At 44.2% G+C, this 27,007-nt stretch overlaps 1 protein-coding gene across 1 annotated transcript; it reads right to left on the bottom strand.

Moving 5' to 3' along the window:
• Window positions 1–502: 502 nt before the first annotated feature.
• Window positions 503–7,221, bottom strand: Ctsv (cathepsin V). Its single transcript, XM_048447589.3, has 8 exons — window positions 7,066–7,221; window positions 5,506–5,642; window positions 4,786–4,908; window positions 4,545–4,691; window positions 3,367–3,591; window positions 3,020–3,182; window positions 1,810–1,927; window positions 503–892 (listed from the first exon to the last, which is right to left on the bottom strand). Exons 2-8 carry the CDS (start codon window positions 5,629–5,631, stop codon window positions 790–792), a joined length of 1,005 nt encoding a protein of 334 aa, XP_048303546.1. The 5' UTR covers window positions 5,632–5,642; window positions 7,066–7,221; the 3' UTR covers window positions 503–789.
• Window positions 7,222–27,007: the final 19,786 nt, after the last annotated feature.

The raw sequence follows: 27,007 nt of genomic DNA on the forward strand, positions 1-27,007 counted from the left end.
GAGCTTATTAGCCCTATCTGATCATTTCATACTATACATGTATCAAAACATTTTATTATATTTCAAAAACATATGTAATTATATGCCACTTAAAACAAGTGGGGCTGGCAACACAGCTTTGTGGTAAAGGCACTGTGGCCTCACAACCTGATTTTGATCCCTAGGACAAACACTGTAGAAGAACTGACTCCTCCAAGTTAGGCTCTGACCTCCACACATGTATTGCAGCATGCATGCATCACATTTAACACACACAAGCACACACACACACACACACACACACACACAGAAACAGAAAATGAAGGTGTAAACAAACAAACAACAACTACCCCATAGCTAACTTATCATATACCAGAAGGGAAGCTGAGGTTAAGTCTATTATCTTTAAAATAAGAAAGCCCAGCAGCACTGGTCACGTTTTTCATGCTGTACCACAACACCCCAAGCCAGTCTTTAGTCCCAAACATTTGTCAGCACTTTATAAAAGGAAGTCCCACCTATATACACTGAACTAAAATTTATTTTAAAAGCTAAAGAAATCTTTATACATCCTTTATAAAACAAATATTCCAGACTCAGAATTAAGCAATGAGTGTTCACTATTATAGAGCTGTGTGTAGAGTAGTTTAAGTAGTGGTAACATTTAACCCATGTAAAAATGTCAGAGAATTCAAATCATGACTTGGATCTTCAGTGATTCAAGTACTATGATCTCAGTAAGGGTTTGGTCAGTTTTAAGATACATCCCTTTGGACACAGTGTCCAGGAGTCTTTCATTACCACTCCACATCAATTCACGGTAGGGTAGCTGGCTGCAGTAGCAAGTCCACAATGGTTGTTCCTGTCTTTGGCTATATGGACGAAGCCGTCCATACCCCATTTAGTACCCCAGCTGAAAGAGATTCAAGAAATATGAGAATGATTAATAATTAACACTTGAAAATAGGACTGAACTTAGCTCTGAGTGCTCTAAGATCTACACATAAATACACAGAGACATTCATTTCCGTTTACTGTGTGGAAGCAGCTATAGGTCAATGCTGGTGCCTTCATATCCTCCTTTTACTTTTTTGATAGGATCTCCCACTGAACCTGGAGCTCACAGTCCCCTGGTGGCTAGCACTGGGGGTACAGTGTGTATTGCAGTACATGGCTTTTATGTGGGTGCTGGGGATATGAACATAGGTCCACAGGACTGGATGGCAAGTCATTGCCTCAGCCCCTCACTAATTCTGAGACAGGGTTTTGTGTAGCCAAGGTTAACCTCACTGGTTCCCTGAGAGGATGCCCTTGAATTCTTGGACCTTGCCCTCCAGTGTTGGGATACAAGCAGGCACACCACACCAGGTGTTACGTGGTGGCCGAACCTAGAGTTTTGCATATTCTAAGCAAGCTACACCATCGAGGCAAACTAGATTTTAACAGAACGATGTATCTCAGTGAAAGATAATTAGTTGTGAGATTTAATTTTGACAGGCTTTAAGGCTGCTGAGAGCAAAATGAAGATAACACAGGGGGATGGGCTGAGGTTTCTGCTGGCCATCTCTTGCTGAAAACTAAAGAAAAGCAGGCTGAAATCACACAGGTCTTATAGGCTTATTGAAATTTAAGCCAAATTTGGAAATTCAATGCTACAAATATATATGAATCTCACCTATAAGCTTAGTTCAGAACCTAAAACACAAATCCTTCACTCTGTAAGACATCCAGGATTTTAAAATCTGAACGTCTGTGAACTTGCATCTAAATATTGGAAACCTCCCAAAAAAATTCCCTTTTCAATTTAAAATACAACATTTTGAGTCTTACCTGTTCTTGACAATCCAATATTTATTCTTAGATGAATCTGTTCCTTCAAATCCATAGCCAACCACCAGAACCCCGTGGTCGAGGTCCTTGCTGCTACATTCTGGTTCATAGTAGATGCCTGGCAGAGTTAAATGAACACTTGAGAGGTTCCAGTCACCATGGGACTGTGACCCACCTTGTCTGCCACAATGTTACAGGTCCCAAATTCCCAAATTTGACTAGAAGATACTGGTCAAAATATAGTGATCATGCTGGGTGAGGTGGTGCATGCCCTAATTCCAGCACAGCAGAGACAGGTCTCTAAGGCCAGCCTGGACAACAATAGTGAAATCCTGTCTCAGTATTTGAGACAGGTTTTATGTAGTCCAAGCTGGTCTCCAATGGGCTATGGGCTTGACTGCCTGACCCTGCCTCTGCCTCTTGAGTGCTGGGATTACAGGAATGAACTACAATGCCTGGCTCATATGGAGCTGGGTTGAGACAGAGCTTTAAGAATGCTAGGAAAGACTATCAGAACCACATCCTCACTCACCTCAATAAAAAAAAATTCTACTGTTTTAAAGCCTATGGCGATAGGATCCATCTTCTATCTAGCATACCAAAACCATAATCCCTGCTCCTTAAAAGTCCTAATTACAGCAATAAAAAAATCTTTTGGAAAAAGATGCAGCTATTGGAAAAGAGTTAGGTAAATTAGGGTCTATCTATAGAAGTAATTCAATCTTTAGAGAAACATTTCAGAAGGTGCTTGTTAATAAGGCTCAGGGCCTGAGTTTGATTCTGGGGTCACACACAGAGGAAAGAACTCGACTTCTGCAAGTTGTCTTCTCACCTCCATATGCATGTATAGCACAGACACACTCATCCCCCAAATAAACGCACTAAGATTTAAAGAGAGGGGTGCTGGAGAGATGTCTCGGCAGTTACGTGTATCCACTGCTCTTGCAGGGAACCTGAGCCTGGTTCCAGCACCCACTGTGTGGCTTACAATCGCCTCTCAGTCCAGTTCCAAGGGATCTGATGCTTCAGGGACTCTGAGGGCACCTGCACTTACATGCTCCCCTGTCCCCAGCATAATTAAGAAACCTTGAAAATGCCCAATTGATCAAACAGAAACATCTGTACATTAAATGCAGACTCAAAATCCCCAACAGTCCTAGAAAGCCAAACTCATCCGCGAAGGCAGGGTGGCACTAATTCCAACAATTACCTGAATGATAGAACTGGAAGGATGAATGGCTTGCATCCATTGCCACAGCAATAGGTCCCACAGTTGCCACGGCCTTCATGAGGGCCTTCTCTAGCTGAGGGATATCCACGTATCCTGTGTCATTAGCCACAGCAAACTCAGGTCTGTACTTACAAGGTCCGTCCTTTGGAAGTTAAAGGAGAGACTTGATCACAACTAGAAACAAAACCCTTGGCGATGTACAGTTCATAATGTCAGGTCAATACTCACAAACCAACCCTCAAAACAGACAGCTACCCACAAAGTACAAACTCTGAAAACCATGTCTGGAAATGTTTCTGAAAACAGAGAGGAAACAAACCAATTACCTTTGCTTCATAGGGATAGGACTCCTCTGAGTCCAGCCCTTTGTTGTTCAAAATGTACTGGAAGGCATAATCCATCAGGCCGCCGTTGCAGCCCTGATTGCCTTCAGCCCGGGAACAATCCACGAGGTTCTGCTCACTCAGCGAGACCAGTTTGCCAGTCTTAAGGAACATCTGTCCTTCTAGGGCCCCACTTGCACTAAAAGCCCAACAAGAACCACACTGGCCCTGAAAAGAGAAAGAGATAAGCGGTTTACAAGACAAAGATAGTCAACAGGTTTTACATGAGCCTTTAAACAGGAAGCTGGATGTGGTGATGCATGGCTGAAATCCACTTGGGAGATTAAGTCAAGAGGATTCTGAGCTTGGGGCCAGGCTAAATAGTGAGACCCTATTTCATTCATGCTCCAAAGGTGTGATATGCCCAAGAGCAGACAGATCAAAATACTGTGTAGGGTCCAGGCTAAAGCACAGACAACAACGCTAACCCTCTCGGAGGAGTGACAGGCAATTGATGGCCACCGGAGGAGAGGGGTCATTATCTTCAGTGATGTTGTCAGTATTGAGTTGCCCAGGCTGTAGTGGGTGGATAGCTACACCACACCTATGTGCATGGCAGGCTGGGTGGCCCTGGTTAAACTCCATGGGCTACAGAACAAAAAGACCCGAGGGTGAGATGGGTACTCGTTGGGGGTGTTGGATGTTGATATGGTTGAGGGGAGGATGTCGGGGGCTGAGTGTATAAAACTGCTAAGAATAATAAAGAACTTGCATATCACACTACATTATAGTGAAGCAAACTCCAGTTCCTTCATGGCCATTCTGTGGGAGAAGGTATGAACCATGCAAGGTCACACCTGATTCTTTTGCGGGGAAGGGTTATGTGTATGTGTGTGTTTATAGTTTGTGTGTATGTGTGTGCCAGAGGCCAACCTTGGGTATTGCTTCTCAGTCACTATCTATCTACCTTGTTTTCTGAGACAGGCTGTCTCGCTTTTGGCTGGAACTCATTGATTTGGCCATGCTGGTGGGCCAGTAAACCCTGGGAATCTATCTGTCTTGCTTCCTGCTTACTGGCCTTAGTGCTATCACATCAACTTTCTCTCTCCCAGGTAGGGATTGTGGGGATCAAACTCAGGTCCTCACACTCACATAGCTGAGACGTTTCCCAGCCCTCATACCTGATCCTTCACGGGAGTCACACAACCTTTTTCTCTCCAGTCCACAGACTTGGGGATCTGAAGCATCAGAGGCTCCTGAAATACTTTCCCCTTCCTGTGCCTCTGGTGCTTATAGCCATTCACCAACTGCCGGAACTCCTCATTGGTCTTCCAAGAAAAGACAAACAAAAGTCGAAGAGGTGAGATAATTTTGTAAAAAGAAAACAGAAGGTTCAGAGAGTTTGCATCACATCACACTCACCATGTCCCCAAAGGCGTTCATCTTCATAGTGAAGCCATGCTTCCCCTCGCTGTATTCTCCATTGTGCAGCTCAATCATCTTCATGTTCTTCTCCCACACTGCTCTCCTCCACTCTTCCTCATTCTAGAAGCAAACAAGGAACTGGCAGTTTTTATTTTTGTTAAAAATCGAGGGGAAGCCAGGTAGGTTGGCACATGTCTTTAAATCTCAGTACTGGGGAGGCAGAGGCAGGCGAATGTCTGTGAGTTTGAGGCTAAGCTGGTCTCTAGTGAGTTGCACGACAGTGACAGTGAGAACCCTGTCAACCCCAACAAAAAGGAGGAGCTAAGGGGCTGAAGATGGCTCAGTGTTTAAGAACACTTGTCTTATGGAGGACCCAGGTTTAATTCTTAGCAACACATACAGATCACAACCATCCATATAGTTCCATGATGCATATGATACACAGACATAAATGCAAGCAAAACACTCTCTATAAGTCTATAAGTAAGTCTTTAAAAAAAATCCAACCCACCTGACCAAGTGGACCTACCATAACAGCTACCCCCTAGAAAGCTTTTCTCCTCCTGAAAAACAACAGGGATGTTTGTGCTCTATTCTGTTCACAGTGGATGTGTGATTGGGATAGTCCCACTAACAGCTGGCTTCTAGAGACTACTGTCTGGCTATAAACTTCCAAGGGCAAGGAGGACCACTCTCGACATTGGAAATATTACATACCGCGCCATACAGTCTTTTGTGTGTAGACTTCCACTGGTGCCATTGGGCACTAAACGTCTGATTAAATTTTGGAGTGGCTAAGGCTGTCCCCAAACACAGGGTAGCCAGGAGGAGTAAATGATTCATGGTTCGAACACCTAGGGAAGGAAAAGAGGAAATAAAGATTTGACAAGGCCTTTTTATTTTATTATTATTATTTTTTAGTTTGAGACAGGATTTCTTTGCAGCTTTGGAGCCTGTCCTGGAACTCACTCCGTAGACCAGGCTGACCTTGAACTCTGCCTGTCTCTGCCTCTCCCGAGTTCTGGGATTAAAAACATGTGCCACGACCACCCGGCTGAACATTTTTTCTTTTTTCTTTTTTTTTTTTTTTAAAGATTTATTTATTTATTATGTACACAGTGTTCAGCCTCCATGTATGCCTGCAGGTCAGAAGAGGGTACCAGATCTTGTTACAGGTGGTTGTGAGCTACCATGTGGTTGCTGGGAATTGAACTCAGGACCTCTGGAAGGTTAGTCAGTGCTCTTAACCTCTGAGCCATCTCTCCAGCCCTGAACATTTTTTTCTTTTACGGACAGGGTCTCAGGTAGTTCAGGCAGACTTTGAACTCTTATTTGGCCTCATCTCTCAAGCACTGTGATTTTTAGTCATGAGCCATTAGGCTAGCAGCAAACCAGTTCATTTAAAATATTAGTTAAAAACCACCTTAATAAAACAGAAATGTCTTTACACGTGTTAATAAGTATGGGTGTGAGTGGAGAAAAACAAGCCAGAAATTAATCTTTGAAATTTAGTCGATTCGTGGGGCAGTGGTGGCACACGTCTTTAATCCCAACACTCAGGAGGCAGAGACAGGTGGATCTGAGTTCGAGGCCAGCCTGGTCTACAAAGTTCCTAGAGCTAAACAGTGAAACCCTGTCTCGATACTGATAATGAAAACTTGCCAAGTAAGTGGCATAGAAACTGGGATAAACTCTATTCCATTATAGTGGCATGATAGTAGTCTTGAGTCTCCCGGTATTGTATGACTAAGGGGACAACTTGGTCCAGGTCATGTACAGACAGTGTTGAGTGAGCCCAAACGGGCCAGAAGTTCCCAGAGGTAGGCTGCTATCTCACACTTTAATGCACAGCTGGGGACCAGTCGGAACTGAGTTTCCAGAACCGAAGCCTCGAGGCGATACCCTCCCTCTGGGTGATCACGGCTCGGGTTAGAGACCTAGGGTGGGCCGGGCCGGGGGGCTTGTCGTCCGCTCCGCCCTCGTAGCCACCGCCCACGGGTGTTATGGCGGCACAGGGAGCCCTGGGCCCCCGTGACCAGCTTCGGTGGGGTCCTGCTGCCCCTTCGGGTCCCATCAGGCCCGGAGTCAAGCGGCCTGGCGACGACCCGCTTGGCAATACAGACCCCGTCACTCCGGGAAGGCCGAGGGATCCCCCACCCCGAGGTCCTGGCCCATCCTGGGGTCCCCAGCACGGGTTGCAGATGCTGTGGTCCCGGGCTCTCCATTTTCCTCCCTATAACCGCCCGCACAGCGTTTAGGCCCGCTGGGGTCACTCACCTGGAGCAGCCAGCTACTTACGAACACTACACAAACTAAAATCCTGGAGGTCGCCGAGGTCCGAAAATCTGGCCGAGGAACGCTGGGCTCGGGCTTTAAAGCCTCCCAGGCTGCGGCCCCGGCAGGGCCCGCCCCCGCACCACCATTGGCTGTATCTGCCTGGGGGCGGAGCCTGCGGGGCTCCAGGCGCGTGACTCGCCAGGTCCTAACCTGTCCGCCTGGAGCCTCAGGCTGAGCTCCTCCCTGGAGGATCCGGGTCCGCGATGCCTCGGTCCAAAAAGATAAGCTCCGGAACAAGGGTCTGCTGCGGAACATCCACCCAGCCCTTCTGTTTTTAGTTTTAAGAGTTTTGGGTTAAAATCTGCGGGGTGAGAGTTTATATATAATCCCGTGATTTCTGTTTAACTCACCACAAGGCTGGGTCTAAGTGGAAGAAGGCAGAGCCATGGGCAAGAATCTGGGCGGGCTTCCATAGAATTTAGAAAAAAATCTAGAGATGGGGGAAATAAATCCAATAAAATGAAGCCATGATCACGTAGCTTCTCCCAGCACCGCACTTCCTGCCTTACCTACTCACGGATTGTTCCTTAGGAGCCTTTCTCGCAGACCTACTAGACATTATTCACGTGGTGTGTGTGTGTGTGTGTGTGTGTGTGTGTGTGTGTGTGTGTGTGTGTGTGTGAGAGAGAGAAGGTTGGGTGGTGGCTTTAAAAAAAAAGAGGGGGGTTTGAGAACGATGAAAGCTGCTTTTCCTTCCTTCTCTGTGTTGTGAATTGTTTTCCTTAGTCTTCAAGTGCTTCTTCTGGAATTTGATAAATTCGCTGGGAATGTATATACATTTATTTTAATAGGGTTTATACGGTTTCACTTTGTAGACCAGGCTGGATTTGAACTCACAGGTATTCTTCCGACTCTGCTTCTCAGATGTCGGGATTAAAGGAGTGAAACAGTACTCCGGCACAAGATATTTTGGTGCTAACCCTCTCAGTTTCTCCTCCCAGCCTCCCCTCAGTCGAGAGGAGTAATATTTAATATGAAGGCTGTAGTTGTGTATCTTGAAGAAATTATTTGGATAGAGAAAAAAATATACAGGTATAAGGACTTAAGGACAATAATTCAGAAAAGTGTAATTTTTTTAGTCACGTAAGAATTTTTTTCTGCCGGACTGTGGTGGTGCACGCCTTTAATCCCAGAGGCAGGCACATCTCTGTGAGTTTGAGGCCAGCCTGGTCTACAAAACGAGTTCCAGGACTGGCTCCTTAGCTACTGAGAAACCCTGTCTCGGAAAGCAAAAGACAAACAAACAAACAAAAACAAAAAAAGAATTTTTTTTTTCCTATTGGCTATTTCGTTTAGTTCATTGACTTGAATAAAGTTTGGTTAATTTCGATATGTGATTTTTTTTTTAAAATTTGCAATGCCTTTATAATGAGGTTTAGCATAGTATTTTTATTCATTTATTTGTTTTTGCAAGACAGGGTTTCTCTGTGTAACAGCTCTGGCTATCCTGGAACTTGCTTTGTAAACCAGGCTGGCCTTGAACTCACAGAGACTTGCCTCCCTCTACCTCTGAAGTACTGGGTTTAAAGGCGTTTGCACCACTGTCTGGTTAAAATAGTGATTTTTAAAAAGTAACTTTGACAGGTGATGGTGGTATGCACCTTTAATCCCAGCACTTGGGAGACAGAAGCAGGTGGATCTCTGAATTCATGGTCAACCTGGTCTGCAGAGTGAGTTCCAGGGATACACAAAGAAACCCTAACTTGAAAAACCAAACCAAACCAAACAAACAAACAAAAACTCCAAAAGAACAACAATAATACTACTAATTTTTAAAGTCATATTCAGGGCTTGGTGAGATTGTTCAGTGTTAGGGTTGTCTGAAGCCAAGTCTAAGGTCCTGAATTCAATCTCAGACACCTATGTGGTGATAAAAGAGATCCAGCTCCCTAAAGTTGTCCTCTGGCCTTCTTGTGGGCTGTTGGCAATGCACATCTATGCAAAATGAGTTTTTAATAAAAAGTGTCTTTAAAATACATATTCATGCTGGGTAGTGATGGTGCACACCTTTAATCCCAGTACTCAGGAGGTAGAGGCAGGTGGATCTCTGTGAGTTCGAAGCCAGCCTGGTCTACAAGAGCCTAGTTCCAGGTTAGGCTTTCAAAGAAATCCTGTCTCAGAAAACAAAAACAAAAACAAAAACAAAAACCAAAACCAAAACAACAACAACAAAAACCCAAACCAAACAAAAAACCATATTCACGCAAACAAAAAGCATATTCACTACAGAAAAAAATAGAAAAATAAATTGTCTTCCCCATAGTCTTCTAATTTTCTTTTTAAACAAGAATGAGGTGATGGCTCAGCTTTCCCGGAGGAAAACAGATCAATTCTCAGGACCCAAACTGTGGTTCGTAACTGCCTGTACCTCTAACTCCAAAGAGTATACTAGGTCCTTTCCTGGCCTGTGCAAGTGACTGCACACTGTGGCATACTTATAAACTTGTGAACACACATACACACAAATGGACACACACACAAATGGACTTACCATGTGTATGTGTAAACATTAAAAAAATAAAAAAAAATAAATTGAAGGTGATAAAGTTTGTGTCTCAATTTAAAAACAGCGAAGACAGACAAGCTTTCTAGAAACACAGGTAGTTGTGTGTGTGTGTATGTGTGTGTGTGTGTTTCCCTGAGTCAGGGTTTTTCTGTGTAGCCCTAGCTGTCTAGGAACTCTCTTTGTAGACCAGGTTGGCCTCGAACTCACAGAGATCCACCTGCTTCTGCCTCCTGAGTGCTGGGATTAAAAGCGTGCGCCACCACTGCCTGGCTCTTTCCTTTTTTTTTTAGTAACAGGAACTTTTGTTTGTTTGTTTTGAGACAGTCTTACTATATGTAGTCCAACTTGGCCTCAGTCTGAACATCATCCTGTTTCAACCTCTGGACTGCTGGAGTTACAAGTATGTGCCACCAAATTCAGCTGGAATAAATTCTGTTGTTGATGGAACATGCTCTTGAGGAAGACCACGGATTTATATTTTCACACCCCTTCTTTTATTTTGAAACAGTCTTGTGGTATTGCCCAGGCTGGCTTTGGACTTGTGATCTTCCTGCCTTGGTCTCTTGAGTACCTGGGTTTCCAGGACGGAGTCTCCAGACCAGGGTTCAAACAAGTTGGCTTCGTTTGGTTTGGGTTTTCAAGACACTGTTTCTCTATGTAGTCGTGGCTGTCCTGGAACTTGCTCAGTACCAAGTGGACCTCAGACTCAGAGATCTGCCTCCCTCTGCCTCCTGAGCACTGGGATTAAGGGTGTGAGCCATCATGCCTGGACAATTTATTGAAATTTTTCTTGGCATCATTTTACTGCTTGAGAAGTTGTTCTCTCTCAAGCGTAACTAGAACTAGAAGTTCTCAGCTGATTAAAAAAAAGTATCTTCTACCCTCAAATTAATCACAGTTTTCTTTTTAAAATTTTTTTAGCAACTGGGTGGTGATGGTACGTGCCTTTCAGCCTAGTACTTGGGAGGCAGGAGGCAGGTGGATCTCTAAGAGTTCATGGCCAGGCTAGTTTATAGAGTGAGCTTCAGGACAGTCAAGGCTACAGAGAAACCCTGTCTCGGGGAACTTTTAAAAAGCCATTTCAATGTAATAATCATAGTTTTCAAAACTCATTCATGAATGGGAATAAGTACCCACCACCTCAGGTGGGGTGGGGTAGCAGATTTAGAACTTGCTATAACAAGGAGATGAAGCAAAGAGAGAGAAAGAAGGTGATGCTTTGGGATGAGGGTGGGGACCCAGTGGGGTACGCCCTTACAGATTGGAGTCTGTCACTTGGAAGCTGGGGGAGGAGTGACCAGAAGTGGGACATCCTTGGGACTGACTTGAGGGAACTTGGGTTTGGAGAACATTCCTAGTGTTCTCTGGTTCATCCAGGGAAATAGAAGGAACAAATGAAGTCATCTGGTATTGAGTAAGTATCAAGATTCAGAGCTGTTCACCCAAGCGGTTGTTTCTTTTCTTCTGTGGGTCAGAGTTCTGTGCTGCTTAGCTGTCCCATTGTGTGTTTGTTTGCTCTGTCTATCACAAGCAATCTAAGTTATTTTAACACGTGGGTTTTACAGCTGCCCTTGGGCCACAGCTCCAAGATTGCACTGGGGCGGAAAAACCTGCCTCGGCTCTAAGCTCCTCTCCTTAAGCAACCGTCATCTCTCTGGCAGCAGGCCAGGCAGAAGTGCCCCAGAGAATGGCATCCCTCTGCCTTTTGATGTGTGATGTGGTCGTCTTGGAGAAAGCATTAGGTCCTTTTATGCCCCCCCAAACCTAACTTAAGTCAAAGAATATTAAATATAGGAGACGTGGGAGACAGCCATTAGATAGGAATGGAGGTCACTATTCCAAATCAGTGTCTATTTATACCTACCCATAGCCTGTTAATGTGTTGAGAAATAATGCACACACCAGTAACTTAAAAAAGTTTGGAACATGAAAAGGAGCCTAATCACTGCTAATAGCATAATTCTAAGTGCACTAACAGGCCAGTGCTTTCACCACTAACCCCTCTTTTTTGGCCTTTTCCTATTGTTCGATATCTACTTATCTTGATGAATACTAATTCTTAAGACAGTCATGTTTTAGTCATGTGACTGAGCCTTAGCTCCATTTTTTTGATAAAACACAGTTGGCTGAATTTCCCAGCTCCTATTTTCCTGACGTGTGTAAACTGACAAGTTTAATCCAGTGGTATTCAGGACAGTGACATCTCTCCAGTATAACCACCCCTCCACATTTTAAAAATTCATGGAGTTGAGAATTAGTCTTTAAAAACACTATCCAAACTGGGGCTGTAGCTCAGTTGGAAGAGTACTTGCCTAGCAAAGCATGCTGGGAGCCCTGGATTTGATCCTGAGTACTGCATAAACCAGCATAGGGGTCCATGCCTGGAATCTCAGCTCTCAGGGACTGGGGCAGGAGGATGAGGCATTCAGTGTTGTCCCCGGCTGCACGCTAAGCTCCAGGCCAGCCTGGGATGGAAGAGAAAAAGAGAACAAAAGAAACAATGTGTCGCTGTCCCCCGCCACCCCCCTACACAGTGCAGACCAGGACTGGGTTCATTATCTCACATGATGGAGGTCAGGAGTCCGAAATTGTCCTCACTGGGCTGAAAACAAGATGTCAGCAGCCCCTGCTGCTTCCTTGGCCGACAGAGCAGCGCTCTAATCTCTGTGATAACACTGCTTTCTTCTACATTTGTCCTATCTTTCTCTGTTTTTGTCCTCCACAGACATAGTGACTGCATTGGGACTCACACAAGTAATCATTCAGGGATAGTCTCTCCTCCACAGGATCCTTGAGCATGTTTGTAAAGACTTTGCTGTAGAATGTGAGTTTCTGGTTCCAGGAATTAACATTTTATATTTTTGGCAATTATGTTCATTCTGTCACATGAGACTTAAGTAAAAGTCTCTTTCCTTCTTATCGCTCTCCCTCCCTCCTTTTCTTCATTGACAGTGTCTCGTCTCTTGCACCCCAAACTGGCCTCTAATTCCATATATAGCAGGGGATGACCCTGAACGGATCTCCCTGCCTCTACCATCCAGTGCTGGAATGATAAATGTGTGCCGTCATGCCTGGTTTATATGGTTTGCCTAAACCATATAATATCCATGCCCTAGGCTTCATGAACACTAGGCAAGCACTCTACCAAACTTTAATCCCAGCCGCAGGGTCTGTTTCGTGACAAGTCTGAAGAACACTCTGTGCTCCCTATTAGTTGAGGCTGCCCATGCCAGGTGGTGGTAGCACACTCCTTTAACCTCAGCACTTGGAAGGCAGAGAAAGGCGGATCTCTGTGAGCTCAGGGTCAGCCTGGCCTACAGAGCTAGTTCCAGGACAGCCACAGCTAGACAAAGAAACCCTGTCTCGAAAAACCAAAACCAAACCAAAACAACAACAAAAAAGTGAAAAGTTGAGTCTGTTCTAACTAGGACATTTAGGTCTGAGGCTCCACAGGAACTTCCCGTATGGTCACTCTTTGTTCCATGTAAGTCTCAAATCTATGCCTTGTGTGCCTTCCTGCAAACATTTTCCGCTTCAGTTTTGCCTTGCAATGTTTGATCCACTGTTTTGGAAAAAGACGTAAGAAAATAAAACATTTTAAGTGTGCATGTGCACGGACACACGTGTGTGCGCCTGTATGTACACAAGCCATGGTGTGCACTTGGAAGTCAGAGGATGACTGCAGGAGTTGGGTCTCTTGTTCCACCACGTGGGTTCTGGCAGTTAAACTCAGTTCACCGAGTTTGGCAGTAGGTGCTGCTACCTAGTGATCCATTTCCCATCCAGCCTTTGTCCCAGGGTTTAAGGTAAGTTTCAGGATCCTCTATACAAGAATTTTGCCATGACCTTTACTCTCTCCACAGCCATCCATCTCATGAACCCTAACTGTGAAAGCATTGCTCGCCCAGCCCTTTTCTGCAATGTTTCCGGCTCAGGCTAGGGGAATCGCTCTATTACGGTAGACCCAATTAATAAGTTATTCCCTTACTCATGCAAGGACTTGCTCCCCCTCCACCCCCCGATTCCATGTGTCTCATTATGGTTCATGGCAAAGACAGTGAAGGTCTTTGTACTGTGACAATCAGGTGCACACACACCTGACCTGGGTTATTTTAGGGGAAGGACGTCACTGTTTGTGAGAATCTAGCAATGAAAGCATCGCTGGTCAAGCTGTGGTAGTGCTGATTCAGGTGGTATCATAACTGAGCAACGCCGGAGCTTCAGGCACAGTTCTGAGCACCTCACACATGCTCCTGCTGTCACCCTTGTGACCACTGTGAGATAGTTCTCAAATGTCCTGTAGGGCTTGGGGAAGCAGGTAATTGAAACCCACCCTGGATCTTTTTATCCAGTAGGTTTGGGACAGAACTCTAGAATTTGCTTTTGTGTGTGTAGGTTCATGTGTGTATATATGTGCCCACAGATGCCTGTGCATGTGTGTGCATGAATGTGTGCACATGGAAGCCAGAGGGATGAAGTCACTCTTCACATTATTATTATTATTACTGTTATTATTTTTATTATTTTGAGATGGTCTCTTTCTGAACCTGGATATCACCAATTTGGCTAGACTTGTTAATCATCCAGCTCCAGGGATCTGCCTGTCTCAGCTTCTTTTCCCAGCCGAACTCTGGGTTTACAGCCTCATACTTTAGTGTCTGGCTTTTATGTGGGTGTTGGGGATCTGAACTCAGCTCCTCATGCTTGAACAACAAACACTTTATCCATTGAATTATCTCCCTAGCTTCTAGAATTTGCTTTTTAAAAAGTTCCTAAGAATTGCAGATACTGTACATTGGTAACATGTCAGGTCCCTTCCTAAAGTGAAGAAGTAAGTGCAAGACAGGCCAGCGCAGCTGTAAAAAGGAAGCTGAGCTTTTGAGCTTTTGCTGTCTATCCTGCCTGCCCCATCACTTGCTCAGCAAACTCAACTCTGGGAATCCCAGGACACCTGGAGAAGGAGAACGTGATTACTGGGGCCATAGGAAGTAACGCTTCAAGACTCCCCTGGGCCAGTCTCTTGACTTTGATGCAGATGCCAGCTCATCTGGTGTCACCCTGGAAGGAGGAAAAGACAGATGAGCCATGCAGAAGGTATGTTGCCTAGTCTGGGCTGATATCTGAACTTTCCTGCCCCGCCAGACTTCAGGAGGTCATTCTGCCTTGTGTCTCCTGGGTGTGGCTAGGAGACACAGTCCCTAGGATGGATTCAAGGTCAGGTTCCTAAGCCTAATTAGGTACCATGCTTAAGTGACAATCTCAGGTACTAAAAAAGTGGGGTCCATTTATTCATCAATTCCAAGACCCAATAATAAAACATTTTTTAATATATTTTTGAGATCACAAAAAGAACTAGAATCATGTAGTCAAGCATCCCAAGTTCTCTCCAGGACTCCCTCAAAAACCCAAACCAAGGAACTCTCCCCATAATACACTTTGGAAGTTTTGCTAAGTTACTGGCTCCACGGTCCCCTGATCCCTCCTCCAGTTTCCCCACAGCAACAGCTGTTGCCTCCTTAAGTAGGTTTCAGACCCATGACTGTGGTTTAAATAACTACATCTGAGCTTCATCCTGAAGTCTACATGAGCTAACAAAGAAGCCATGTCTTTGAAGAACGGATCTCTTTCTGAATAAAGAAGCCTTTGTTTCCTGGGGCTCACTGCTAAGATGAAATGCAAAGGAAGAACTCAGTATAACGTATAAGCACCACCAGTGGCTAGGGTCTGAGCTGGGTATTTCCAGGTTCTTGGTGCCATTTATTTATTTATATATAGATAATTTCATTCGTTCATTCTGTGTTTCTATGAGTGTGTATATACGTGTGCCATGACATGCGTGTAGAAGTCAGAGGACAAGTTCTGGGAGTTGGTTCTCTTCTACCATGTGGGTCCCATGGATTAAACTCAGGTTGTCAGGCTTTGTTTTATTTTATTTCATTTTAGTTTTTTTATGGGTCTCAAGGAATGAAGGGCTGATTACTAAAGGAGTGTAATTTGGGTAGTTCTCTCTACTTTTTAGGTTTTTTTCCCCTTCTTCCTTCCTGGTTTCTTTGCGTAGCACTGGCTATCCTGGAATTTACACAGTAGGTCAAAGTGGTCTGAAACTCAGAGATCTCCTGTCTGTGTCTCCCACGTGTGTGCCAGACCACAGGCTTTTTGTTTTTTGTTTATTTATTTATTTTCATTTTTGACAGATCTTTCTGTTATAGCTTTGACTAGCTTGGGACTCACTATGTAGACCAGGCTGGCCTTGAATTTATAGAGATCTGTCCGCTTCTGCTTTCCAAGTGCTGGGATTAAGGGTATGCAGTTCTGACTCTACTTATTGTTTTGAAAGACAGGGTTTTGCTACATCTCCCTGGTTAGCCTGAACTCAGAGTCTGCCTGCCTTTGCCTTCCTAGGGGTGGGACTAAAGGTACGTGTGGTAAGTTTTTTCGTCAAACTTTCTTTGGGCTGCCAGCCCCAAATGATGACACAGAGACTTATTACTGGTGAAAGCTTGGCCTTTAGCTTAGGCTTGTTCTAAACTAGCTCATAATTTAACCTGTTTCTGTTAATCTATATTCTGACTTGTGGCTTTTTACCTTACTTCCATTCTGAATGTCCGACTCCCTCCATGTCTTGCTAGTGTCTCTCTCCACACCTGGATTCATCCTGAGTTCCTATCTCTGCCCAGAACTTCAACCTAACCTCTTCCTGCTTAGCTATTGTCTATTCAGCTCTTTATTAAACCAATCAGAAGGTGCCTTAGGTAGAGACACATCTTTATAGTGTACAAAAAGATTATCCCACAACAGGCATGTGCCATAATGTCCAGGGGGTAGTTTTCTATTTTGATTGACAGATTTGAGTCATATAATCTTGACTGTGAATGCTCCTTCCCACAATTCATCTGACTTTAATTGCATACACATCCAATTATGCATAGGCATAAGACAATAAGTAGGAAATTCCCCCTGAAAGTTTACTGGTGGACATGGTTTGTTTTACTGCACACACATCCACAGCCAGTTCAGGCTGGGTTGGTGGTCCCCTTTCTATCCAGTTACAGTTATAACTGTTTGGGTAGAAATTATTCACACTTGATGTTTGTCAAAGGGAGGAGAAACTTAATCCAGTGTTTGGAGCAGGGAGTACATGCAGGAGGTGAGGTGCTTGGTTACTAGGTGCCTTATTAGCAGAGAGGTGTCTGTACATAGTATGCATAGGTCGGGGTCCTAGATTGCCAAATGTACAGACAGAAGAGGGATGTGTGCCTACCCCAAGCCAAATGGAATCTCAGGTTTCTAAACTATTCTCTGCCTTAAAGGAATAGTTGCTTCTTTTAAATGCATCCTGTTATAAGATCCTCTGCCCAGATACTGCCCCCTCCCCATCAATCAGCAGATTCAGATGACAGCAGAAGGAGGTATCCTGGCTTTGTAACCCTGCCCCATGGCGACGTTGTGAGCCTTGGAGATTGGCTGTTCTACCTCAGTGTCTACCCAGAATTCTAGGTTTTCTGTCTAGGGAGCAAAGATCACACAGGTGGGTATTCTCAGTCTAATTAGCCTGTGTACTGGGATAAGGTTCCATGTTCCAGAAAGGCACCCATTCCTCGGCACAGTCCATCTGGCACCATACACTTTCCGAGCTTCTAAAGGAACTCCATGTGAAACGTTGCTGCGGTGTAACTCTTAGAGCCTTCATTCATGGAGGGTCACACTCAGGGAGCAAAAAGAAAGCAAGATGTCTCATTAGATAAGGTGTCAGTTGTCAAGGTATGTATCTGTAATATCAGAGCTGGAGATTCAGACAGGATTCCTGGAGTTTGCTAGGCATCCTATCCAGCCTAATCAGTGAGCTCCAGGTTCAGCAAGAGACTCTGTTTCAAAAAATGAGGTGGTGGCATACACCTTTAATCCTAGCACTTGGGAGGCACAAGCAGATAGATCTCTGTGAGTTCAAGGCCAGCCTGGTCTACATAGTGAGTTCCAGGACAGCTAGGGCTGTTACAGAGACATCCTGTCTTGAAAAGCAAAACAAAACAAAATGTGGAGAGAGTAGCTGAGGAACAGAATCACATCAATCTCTTGCCTGTACGTTCACGTTTACACGTGTGAGCACAGACAACTATATATACACATTCTGCAGACATACAGAAAGAAGCAACAAGGGACATGAGAAGTGCACGGGATTTATATGTCCTGGGACCAAGGGTTTCCTGAGTCCATTTGAGACCTGTTGAGTTCTGGGGTCACGCATATATCCTTGAGAAACGAATCACCAGTCAATGTACAGTCATACAAATACTGCAGCCGAATGTGGCAAATTTTACTCGTTCCTCTTCTTCCCTTCCTCATTCTTTCCTTCTCCCCTACTTCAGTTTCCTCTTCTTCTCCACTCCTCCTCATCCTTCTCTTCCTCCTCTTCCAGTCCTCCTCCCCTTCTTCCTTATAAAGTACTCCAATTCCACTGGAGAAAAGGTGTTGGCTTTGAGGCAGAGGGTCTTGAGAAGTTCAGATTTGATTTGCTTGGTGCTCACTTGGGGAAGGAGGCCAGAATAGCACAAGTAACAGGCTTGGTCTGACTTCTAGGGCTTTGTTCAGATCTGTGGAACTGGACTCCTATTTTTCAAGTAGCCTCCATGTGTTCCTGCTCCTGATAGGGAGAAAGTGTTGAGATGGGAAGGGCAGGGAGCTTGGGATGATAGATGCTTGGAAGCAGGAAGTGGTGGTTTCCTGTTCTTTCATTTTGAAAATCCTTGTTGAGTCTCTTCTGTGTCAGGCCTCAGTATGATCCACACTGCTGTACTCCTGTGCTAGGTGGCTTACAGTTCAATGAAGCAGTAGACAGTGATCAATATTTTCTTTGAACCTTTTTTTTTTATATTGGCCTAACATCCCAGGTAATTTTCTTGTTTTGGGGGTCCCTAAGTAGTGAAATGTCCTGGTCTATTTTTTTTTGTCTGTAATAAAATACCCAAGGCTGGATAATGTATATAGAAAAGAGATTAACTTGGGCTCACGGTTGGAAGATAAAGGTCTAGGAGTCATAGGAAGGGTTTCCCGGCTATGTTGTAATATGTTAGAGAGGAGGATAGGAAAATGTGTGTTTTCTGAAGGGATGCATGCATGAGAGAGTGAAAACCCTAAGGAGGGGACAGACTTTTGCTTCTATATCAGTCTACTGCAGAACTAACCAACTAACCCTGTCTTGTAAGAACAGCATTCCTTCCAAAAGTGGTGGCCCCATTATTGAACCACCATCCGCTAGGCCCTGCCTCTCTCAATACTGCCACGCTGGAGACCAAGAGTCTAACACAGAAAGTTTTAAGGGGAAGATTGAGTCCTTACATAGCATAAGGTTCACGTAGACACTGAATGTCTCTAGTTGAGGGGCCTCTGCTCCTTGAGATTTCATCTCAGAAAAGCCCGATGTGCTGTTTGTTACCCTCTGTCTTTAAAGATTAATAAAAATTAATTAATAAAAACCCAGAAACAGATATCGGGGTTCAACCTGAAGTTCAGAAAAGCAAAACAGTCAGCCACTGACTCGTACTTCAATCTTAGTCGGTCTCGTTCTGAGGATTCCTGGAGGTAGGATCGTCATTTTGGACTGAGGTTTTTATTAATTGTGCTACAGACACTCTGACAAAGCTGGATGTTGCCTTCATTATGGGTGGATTGTGACTCTATGACTCAGGTATTTCTGCCCAAACTGCAAGGGCTCAGTCTGTTACTGGCCTGCCTCAGCTCATTTGACAGGGACCTGACATCTGATCCCTGTTTTCAAGGTGTCTATAACTGCAGCTGAGGGGTAGATCCTGTGTATCTGTAGTGGTGACCTGGAGTAGAAAGGTGGATATTTCCATAGGAGGGAACAGGTGATGGTCGGGGCAGTGTAGCTGTCAGGCTTGCAGACACAGAGTGAAAACCAGACACCATCAGATCTTTCTCAGAGGCCGAAGAATCATGTTAATAAAACAGGTCCAGAATTCTAAAATGTCTACCACTTAGGGTCTTAGCAAACATCTAGGAGCTTATGAGGCATAAAACTGCAACTTTTTACAACCAGCACTGCTATATAACTATCTTCCTGTTTTACATCCGGTGTCACACCACAGCTGTCTTTGCCTAATTAATTAACTTGTAATTTTTCAAGACAGGGTTTCTCTGTGTAGCCTTGACTGTCATGGAACTCACTCTTTAAACCAGGCTGACCTCAAATTCAAAGATTGGACTGCCTCTGCCTCCCATAGAGCATTAATTGTTAGACTACGGCTTCCTTGGGGAGGAAGGAAAATCCACCCACAGTCTTGACTTTTCCGGCAAGTTCTGACAAGCTTTTCCTGATGTCCTGCTCTGCCTAGTCAGCCCACACAATGTACCAATCATTTCTTTGCAATAAGTCTGTTAATAGCTCCTACTGCTTCTGCCTCCTGAGTACAGAGAGGATGTGTTCAGACGAAACTACTGAATATCTGCAAATCGGGTTAGGATGCCTGTGAATTATATGTATGACACCAAAATTTAAATGTGCTGGCAAGGAAGCAGAACAGGAAGAATGAAAAGATCTCATGCTGGCTAGGCAATGCTGGTACACGCCTTTAATCCCAGCACTCGGGAGGGAGGCATAGGCAGGTGGCTCTCTGTGAGTTCAAGGCCAGTCTGGTCTATGAAGCAGACACCAGCATAGCCAGGACTGCTACACAGAGAAATCCTGTCTCACAAGAAAAAAAAAGATCTCTTATTATCTGCTGTACTTGATGTGGAATCATCCAAGGAAGAAGTTAATTAGACACTGTAGAGAAAGACTGCAGGCATTATCTGGAGTCAGTGTGAGACCCTGTGTGATGGCCTAGGTCTAGCTTCTCTGGAAGGAAGGAAAGAAAGAGGGGCAGGGGAGTTGAAAGGGAGGCAAGGAGAGAAAATAGGAAGGAAAGGGGAAAGGAAGGAGTCAGGAAGGGAAAGAAGGAAGAAGGAAGGAAAGGAGGGAGTGAAGGAGGAGGAGGAAAAGGAAGGGGCAGGCAGGCAGGCAGGAAGGAAAGAAATAAGAAAGGAGACAGGCTTAGGTCTGTGAGCAGGGATGTGTAATTCTGAATAATAAAAACCCCTTTCTGGGCATCAGTTTCTCCATTTATAAAATAGAAAAGAAAGGGAATGAGTTCAATGTTTTCCTTGTACCTTTTATGTGACTGCCTCATTCGACTGTACAATAGAGATATAGTTTACTTATAATAGAATTTGCCAATTTTAAGTGTATATTTGGATAAGCTTCAAATACATAAAAATATATAATTGTGTAACTATCAAAATCATGCTAAGGAATATCTCCAAAAACTCCTCTTCCACGTGTGGCATCAACGCATCTGCTCTCCATCCCTCTAGGTTTGCTTTTTTTTTGCTTTAAATTATAAAAAAAATCAATCAATCAATCAATCAATTAATTTATGTGTGTGTGTACCATGTGTTTTCAAGTGCCCATAGATTCCAGAAAAGGAACTTGTAATTCCTGAAGCAGGAGTTAAAGGAAGGTGAGAGCTGCCTAGCATGGGTTCTGGGAACTGAACTGAGGTTCTTTGGAAGGGCAGCAACTGCTCCTAACCACTGGAGCAATCTTTACAACCCCAAGCTTTGCTTTATTAGAATTTCATACAGCCAGGCATAGAGACACAGGTCTGTAATCCCAGCACTTGGGAGGTGGAGGCAGTAGGATCATGAATTTGAGGCTGTCTTGTGCTGTATATCAAGTTTAAGATTAGTCTGGGCCTTGTAGGAACAGGCATGTGTATTATGTATTCTTTGTTACATCTTTCATTTAGCATGATGTTTCTGAGACCCATGTGACATTATTTCATAGTGTCTGTTTGTATTTCTTTCTTTCTTTCTTCTTCTTCTTTTTTTTTTTTGAGACAGGGTTTCTCTGTAGCTTCAGAGCCTGTCCTGGAACTCGCTCTTGTAGACTAGGCTGGCCTTGAACTCACAGAGATCCTTCTGCCTCTGCCTCCCGAGTGCTGGAATTAAAGTCATATGCCACCACCACCTGGCTGTATTTCTTTTAAGAAAAAGCAGACTTTTCATGGTCTTTGTATATTTTCTATTAGGTCATTGGTCACATTATAAATTCATTTTAAAGTAAGTTCATTGTTTAATGTCAGTGAGTAATATGAAGGTTACTTCTATATTTTCTAAAGTTTCTTGACTATGTCTTCCCACCCATTGACTGTTGGGTGTGCTTGGCTCCTTCTTCTCTGCAAGTTGCTTGGGGATGCACCCTCTGTTGGGCTTCCCTGTTCTGAATCTCACCAGGGCCCAGAGAGGTGGGGTCTGCAGAGCCGGCTCCTTTTCGCTAATTCATGTGTGGCTGACTCAGACAACTCCAGCTCCTCTGTTCACATGAGCCTGGGACCGGACACCCTACACGGTCAACAGACAGAAGAACTCTGACCTCATCATGCTCTGCTTCTTGAACTATGAACACACGGAGGGCAGGGCATCTCCACAGTGGCTGCTTTCCAGTTCTGAGTGAGAATACCGCACTGTACAGGTTTGTGGAACAGGAAACCTACCGTGGCAGGCAAGGAGGTCTCTCCATCCTTGCTCAGCACCAAGAGCTGGCTGGTGGGATCCTGGCTCCCATTTCCCTTCTTTTTTAGGTTGCAGTATCAGGAGATACTAGGGAGACTTCCCTGCCACTGGTAGCTTTACTCTGGGCAATGAGAGGGAAGTGAGGCCCTGATTCTACAGGTGAGTGCTGGTCTTCCTGGGGAAAAACATTCAGTTTACAGGGTTAGCTGTAATGTGTAATTGGTGTGGCATTCCCTTCTGGTATTTTTCCTAGCAAGAAGCTGCTGTGTACCAGCTAATCTCAGTGCCCAACTACCAAGCACAGAGTGTTAGCAGACACACATCTTGTTTTTGGGACTGGTGACTGGTCCCATATTAAGGACTCAGGACCTGCTTATAAACTGCTGGGTTCCTGTTTAAGTTCTATAGGAATCTTGAATGTGCTCCTCAGGAAGACATGGGACAAATTGATGCCTGTCTGTCTGTCTGTCTGTCTGCCTGCCCATCTGTCCCTTTTTGAGACATGGCTCGTGGAGCCTAGGCTGGCCTTGAACTTGTTAAATGTCCTGAGAATCCTCCTGCTTCAGTCTCCCAGTGCTGGGTTGACAGGCACATGTCGCCATTCCCACTTTATGCAGTACTGAGAACGGAACTGAGGTTTCTGTGCGTGGAAGGCAAGTACTCTCCCAAGTGAATTGTATCTCCAGCCCTAAGAATCAAATTAGAGTTGTTAACTTGTTTTTTTTCTATTCTTCCTCAATCTAGCACCAAAAGGAAATGAAAAGGGTGTGAAACACTGAGGAGAAATTTGGAAATAGTGATAATGGAGGAAAATGGTCTTGGTTCAACTCCAGTACCCACCTGAAAATCAGGAGTTACTGACAGGAGATAACTGGGGTCACAGATACATCTTAATGTGTCTGGATTTTGTATAGATTTTGGGGAGTCAAACTCATACAACAATTGCCTTACTCAAGGAGTCAGCTCCCCAGCACTATAATTTCCTCATAGAATTTTCCAAGATTTCAATTTCTTTTTTTTCCCTTTACTTGTCTTTTTTTTTTCTTTTAAAGATTTATTTATTTATTTTATGTGTGTTGGTGTTTTGCCTGCATGTATGTCTGTGTGAAGGTGTTGAATCCCCTGGAACTGGAGTTCAGACAGTTGTAAGATGCCATGTGGGTGCTGGCAATTAAACCTGGGTTCTCTGGAGGAGGAGCTACTGCTCTTAGCCACTGAGCCATCTCTCCAGCCCTAGATTTCAATTTCTTAACCCAAGACATCTCCTCTGGAATTTGAACACTCTCCAAACCTTTAGAGTTGGTGATCACTAATTATACATTATTCTCAGTCAGGGATAGTCTAGAAGGGTTTTGGGGAGTTTGGTTCAGTGGTTAACAAAGGCGTTTCCAGATTCTTTTGTTGTTATTTTTGTTTTGAGACAATGTCTCATGTAGCCCAGGCTGTTCTCAGATTCCTTATGTAGGGGCTTGGTTAGATGGTTTAGCAGCTAAAGGCTCTGGTGAGTCAATCCCCAGAATCCAAATAGTGGAAAGAGAGAACTTTTTCCTGAAAGTTGTTCTCGGACCTCCACATGCACACCATGGCTTGTGTGCACCCACCCACACACAGAAATAAATGAACAAAATGTTACAAATGATTAAAAAGTCCACACGGATAAAATGGTTTAATACTTGGAAATTTAAAAATGAGATACTACGTAGCCAAGATGACCCTGAACTCCTGTTCTTCCTGTCTCTTCCTCCTAAGTGCTAGGATTATAGGCACAAGTCACCATGCCTGATTGCCTTTCTAAACCCTTAGAGCCAGATTCTGGGGTCCTCAAAGAGTCTGCGAGCCTTTCTCAATATCTCTTGTGTGGGAAGCTCTATGCTTTCTGCAATACAAATCAGTATTGTGCAGAACCAGGATGCGTTTCAGTGAGTTGGTTCTACCGCGTGTGACATGGTAGGCTTGGACTCACAGGTATGTTTGTTCTATGGTTCATATTCAGATGCGTGGCCCGAGTAGTTTACTTTAGCACCTATATTCTTTGTCTTCCTTGTGCTCTCCCAGGCCCTGAGCACACTGTCATCTCCGTGTGGGTGCTCTGCAAACAGTAATTGATGGTGACCAGAATAATGATGTTGATGAATGGCTCCATGAAACTGATGAGTCACCGGACTGGAAAGGCTCAGGCATAGCAGTTATGTAATGTTTCTTCATCAAACAGGTAATGTTTCATACCTCAGAGCAACACAGGACATACTGCTTGACAGTGCTTAGTCACTGTTTCTAGACCAAGCCCCAAAGGCATCTCTGCTTAGAGACTTTCTGAAAGCCACTGGCTGTGTAGGGTGACTGTTTATTTGAGGGACACAGCTGCTTCTTATGGCTCAAGATCTACCAAAACTTACCAAAACTCCCACAGAAGTTAGCCACTAAATAAATGAGAAGATGAAGCAAGGAGCCTGAGTCAGACAATAAAAACAATCTGACTGACATGAGACACACATATGCATTTAATTGAAAATTCAGATTTTGAACCTTAGGCAATAAGATTCTTCATTGTTTTACTTGAGGATTTCATCGGAAGTCAGAGGTGACTCACAGACTCATGGTAGTCAGTCTGAACAATGACGAGTACTCTGTAAGCATCTGCCTGCACTTTTGGAAGGACCCTGCAAAGCAGATCATTCTCAGCCTTCTTCTTAGGGGAAGAGGATGCCTCAAACTTCCTTCTCCTCTCACGTGAAGAGAACCTTTTGGGTCAAGCAGTCAGAGAAGAAGCCAGCTCCTTCTGAGGACTCCCCAACTCCAAGGTCATGTTGTGTTGTCAGTGTGAGCAGAAGGGAGCACACTTCTAGGAGATAAGTAGTCCCTTCAAAATCAAAAATATGTACCTCAAAATATCTTTCAAATAGGAACTTTGGAACTGGGGCGTGGGCCACTTGGTAGAGTACCTGCCTAGCATGTGTGAAGCCCTGGGTTTAGTCCTTAAGACTTGTAAAACTTGGGGTGGTGATGTACCCCTGTAACTCCAGGGGCTCTGGAGGATGTGGGAGGGGGATGGAAGGCAGGAGAATCAGACTTTCAAGGCGATCCTCAGTTATGTAATGATTTTGAAACCAGTATGGGTTTAATGAGGCTTGATCTCAAACAATGCCCGCACCTCAGAAACCCTCAATAATAATTAAAATACAAACCCAAAAACAATCTGGGTAGACTAATAAAGAGTAAATAAGGTTAATCAGTACTAAAATCTCTTTCATCAGAGAAAATCCAAGAGCCAGGCATAGTGGTGAATACCTTTAAGACTAGCATTTGTGAGGCAGAGACAGGTAGATCTTTGAGTTTGAGGCCAGCCTGGTCTACAGAGAGATTTTCAGGATAGCCAAGGCTACACAAAGAAACATCTCAAAACAAATCTCTCTCTCTCTCTCTCTCTCTCTCTCTCTCTCTCTCTCTCTCTCTCTTTACTTCTAATTTTAAAAAATTAAAAAGGAAAAGTCAAAGATCTAATGCCTTCACCAGCAAACACATACTAGGCATTTACATAATTAACGTCAATTGATGAGCTGCAGATATGGCTCAGCAGCAGACTGCTTCCTTGGATGTGTGAGACACTGTTTTGTCCCTGCCACTGTAAGAATAAAAATTGGTTTAAGGGATGAGGCAATGGTTCAGTGAGTAAAGGCACCTGTGTGCATGCTTGCTGATGTGAGTTTGATCTCTGGGACCTACATGGTAGAAAGAGAGAACCAATTCCCACATGTTGCCTTCCAATAAAAAAGAAGAAAAAAAGAGGCCTGGAGAGATGGTTTAGTGGGTAAGAGTATTTGCTGTGAAAGTAAGAGGCCCTAAATCTCCAGCACCCACGTAAAAGCCAGGGTATGACCATCTGTGCCTGTATTTTGGTTCAGTGGGACAGAAACTAGAGGATCCCAGGAGCTCACTGGCCAGTCAGTCTAGCCAAGCCAGTGAGCCTCAGGTTCAGTGCTCTCCTTTCTTAAAAAATAAGGTAGCAGTTGGGTGTGATGGCACCTGCCTTGAATTCAAGTACTGTACTTGGGAAGCAGAGGCAGGAGGATCTTTGAGTGTTCAAGGTCAGCCTGGTTTACTAGTGAGTTCCAGAACAGATGGGGCAATGTAGTGAGACACTGCCTTAAGGTCAAACCAAACACCCCTCTCCCTGTTTCCCTAAAGAAGGCAAGCAAACATCCAGCAGATGCATTTAAATGCTCTACAGGGCTGAGCATGGAGCCTAACCAATGGTGTGTCCATCTATTGTGCACAAAGCCTTGGGTTTAGCCCTGAACACCGTGTAAAACCAGGCATGATGGCCTGAAACATTTATCTAATTATTCTTTGTCAATAAAAACTTGGGAGTCATATATTGGGGTAAGAACCCAATTGATCAGAGAATCAGAGGAGAAATGACCAATGACCTCCTTTCTATCTTCTTTCTTGATCCAAAAAGGCCGAGAATCTTTCTAATTCTCTTCCTATTACTTCATGTGTCTATGTGTTCTGGGTCCTCCAAAATCTCTATGTCTAATTTTGGTCAGCTATTAGCTAGCTTTGCCCTTTGATTCAAAGTAAACATTATTGGCAGTCTGGGGAGTGTCAGTGTTTGATTAAACTATCTCACAACAATGACCCATCTTGGGGAATATTTGATCACACTGTGAAGATGTATCTCTGTTTAGCCTCAACTGCCTAAAACATCTTCTGATTGGTTTAATAAAGAGCTGAATGGCCAATATCTAGGCAGGAGAGGATAGCTGGGACTTTTGGGCAGAGAGGAACTTTGGGAAGAATCTGGCT

This window comes from Myodes glareolus, chromosome 14 (genome assembly GCF_982192425.1).
Source record: "Myodes glareolus chromosome 14, mMyoGla1.1, whole genome shotgun sequence".
Classification (NCBI taxonomy): Eukaryota; Metazoa; Chordata; class Mammalia; order Rodentia; family Cricetidae; genus Myodes; species Myodes glareolus.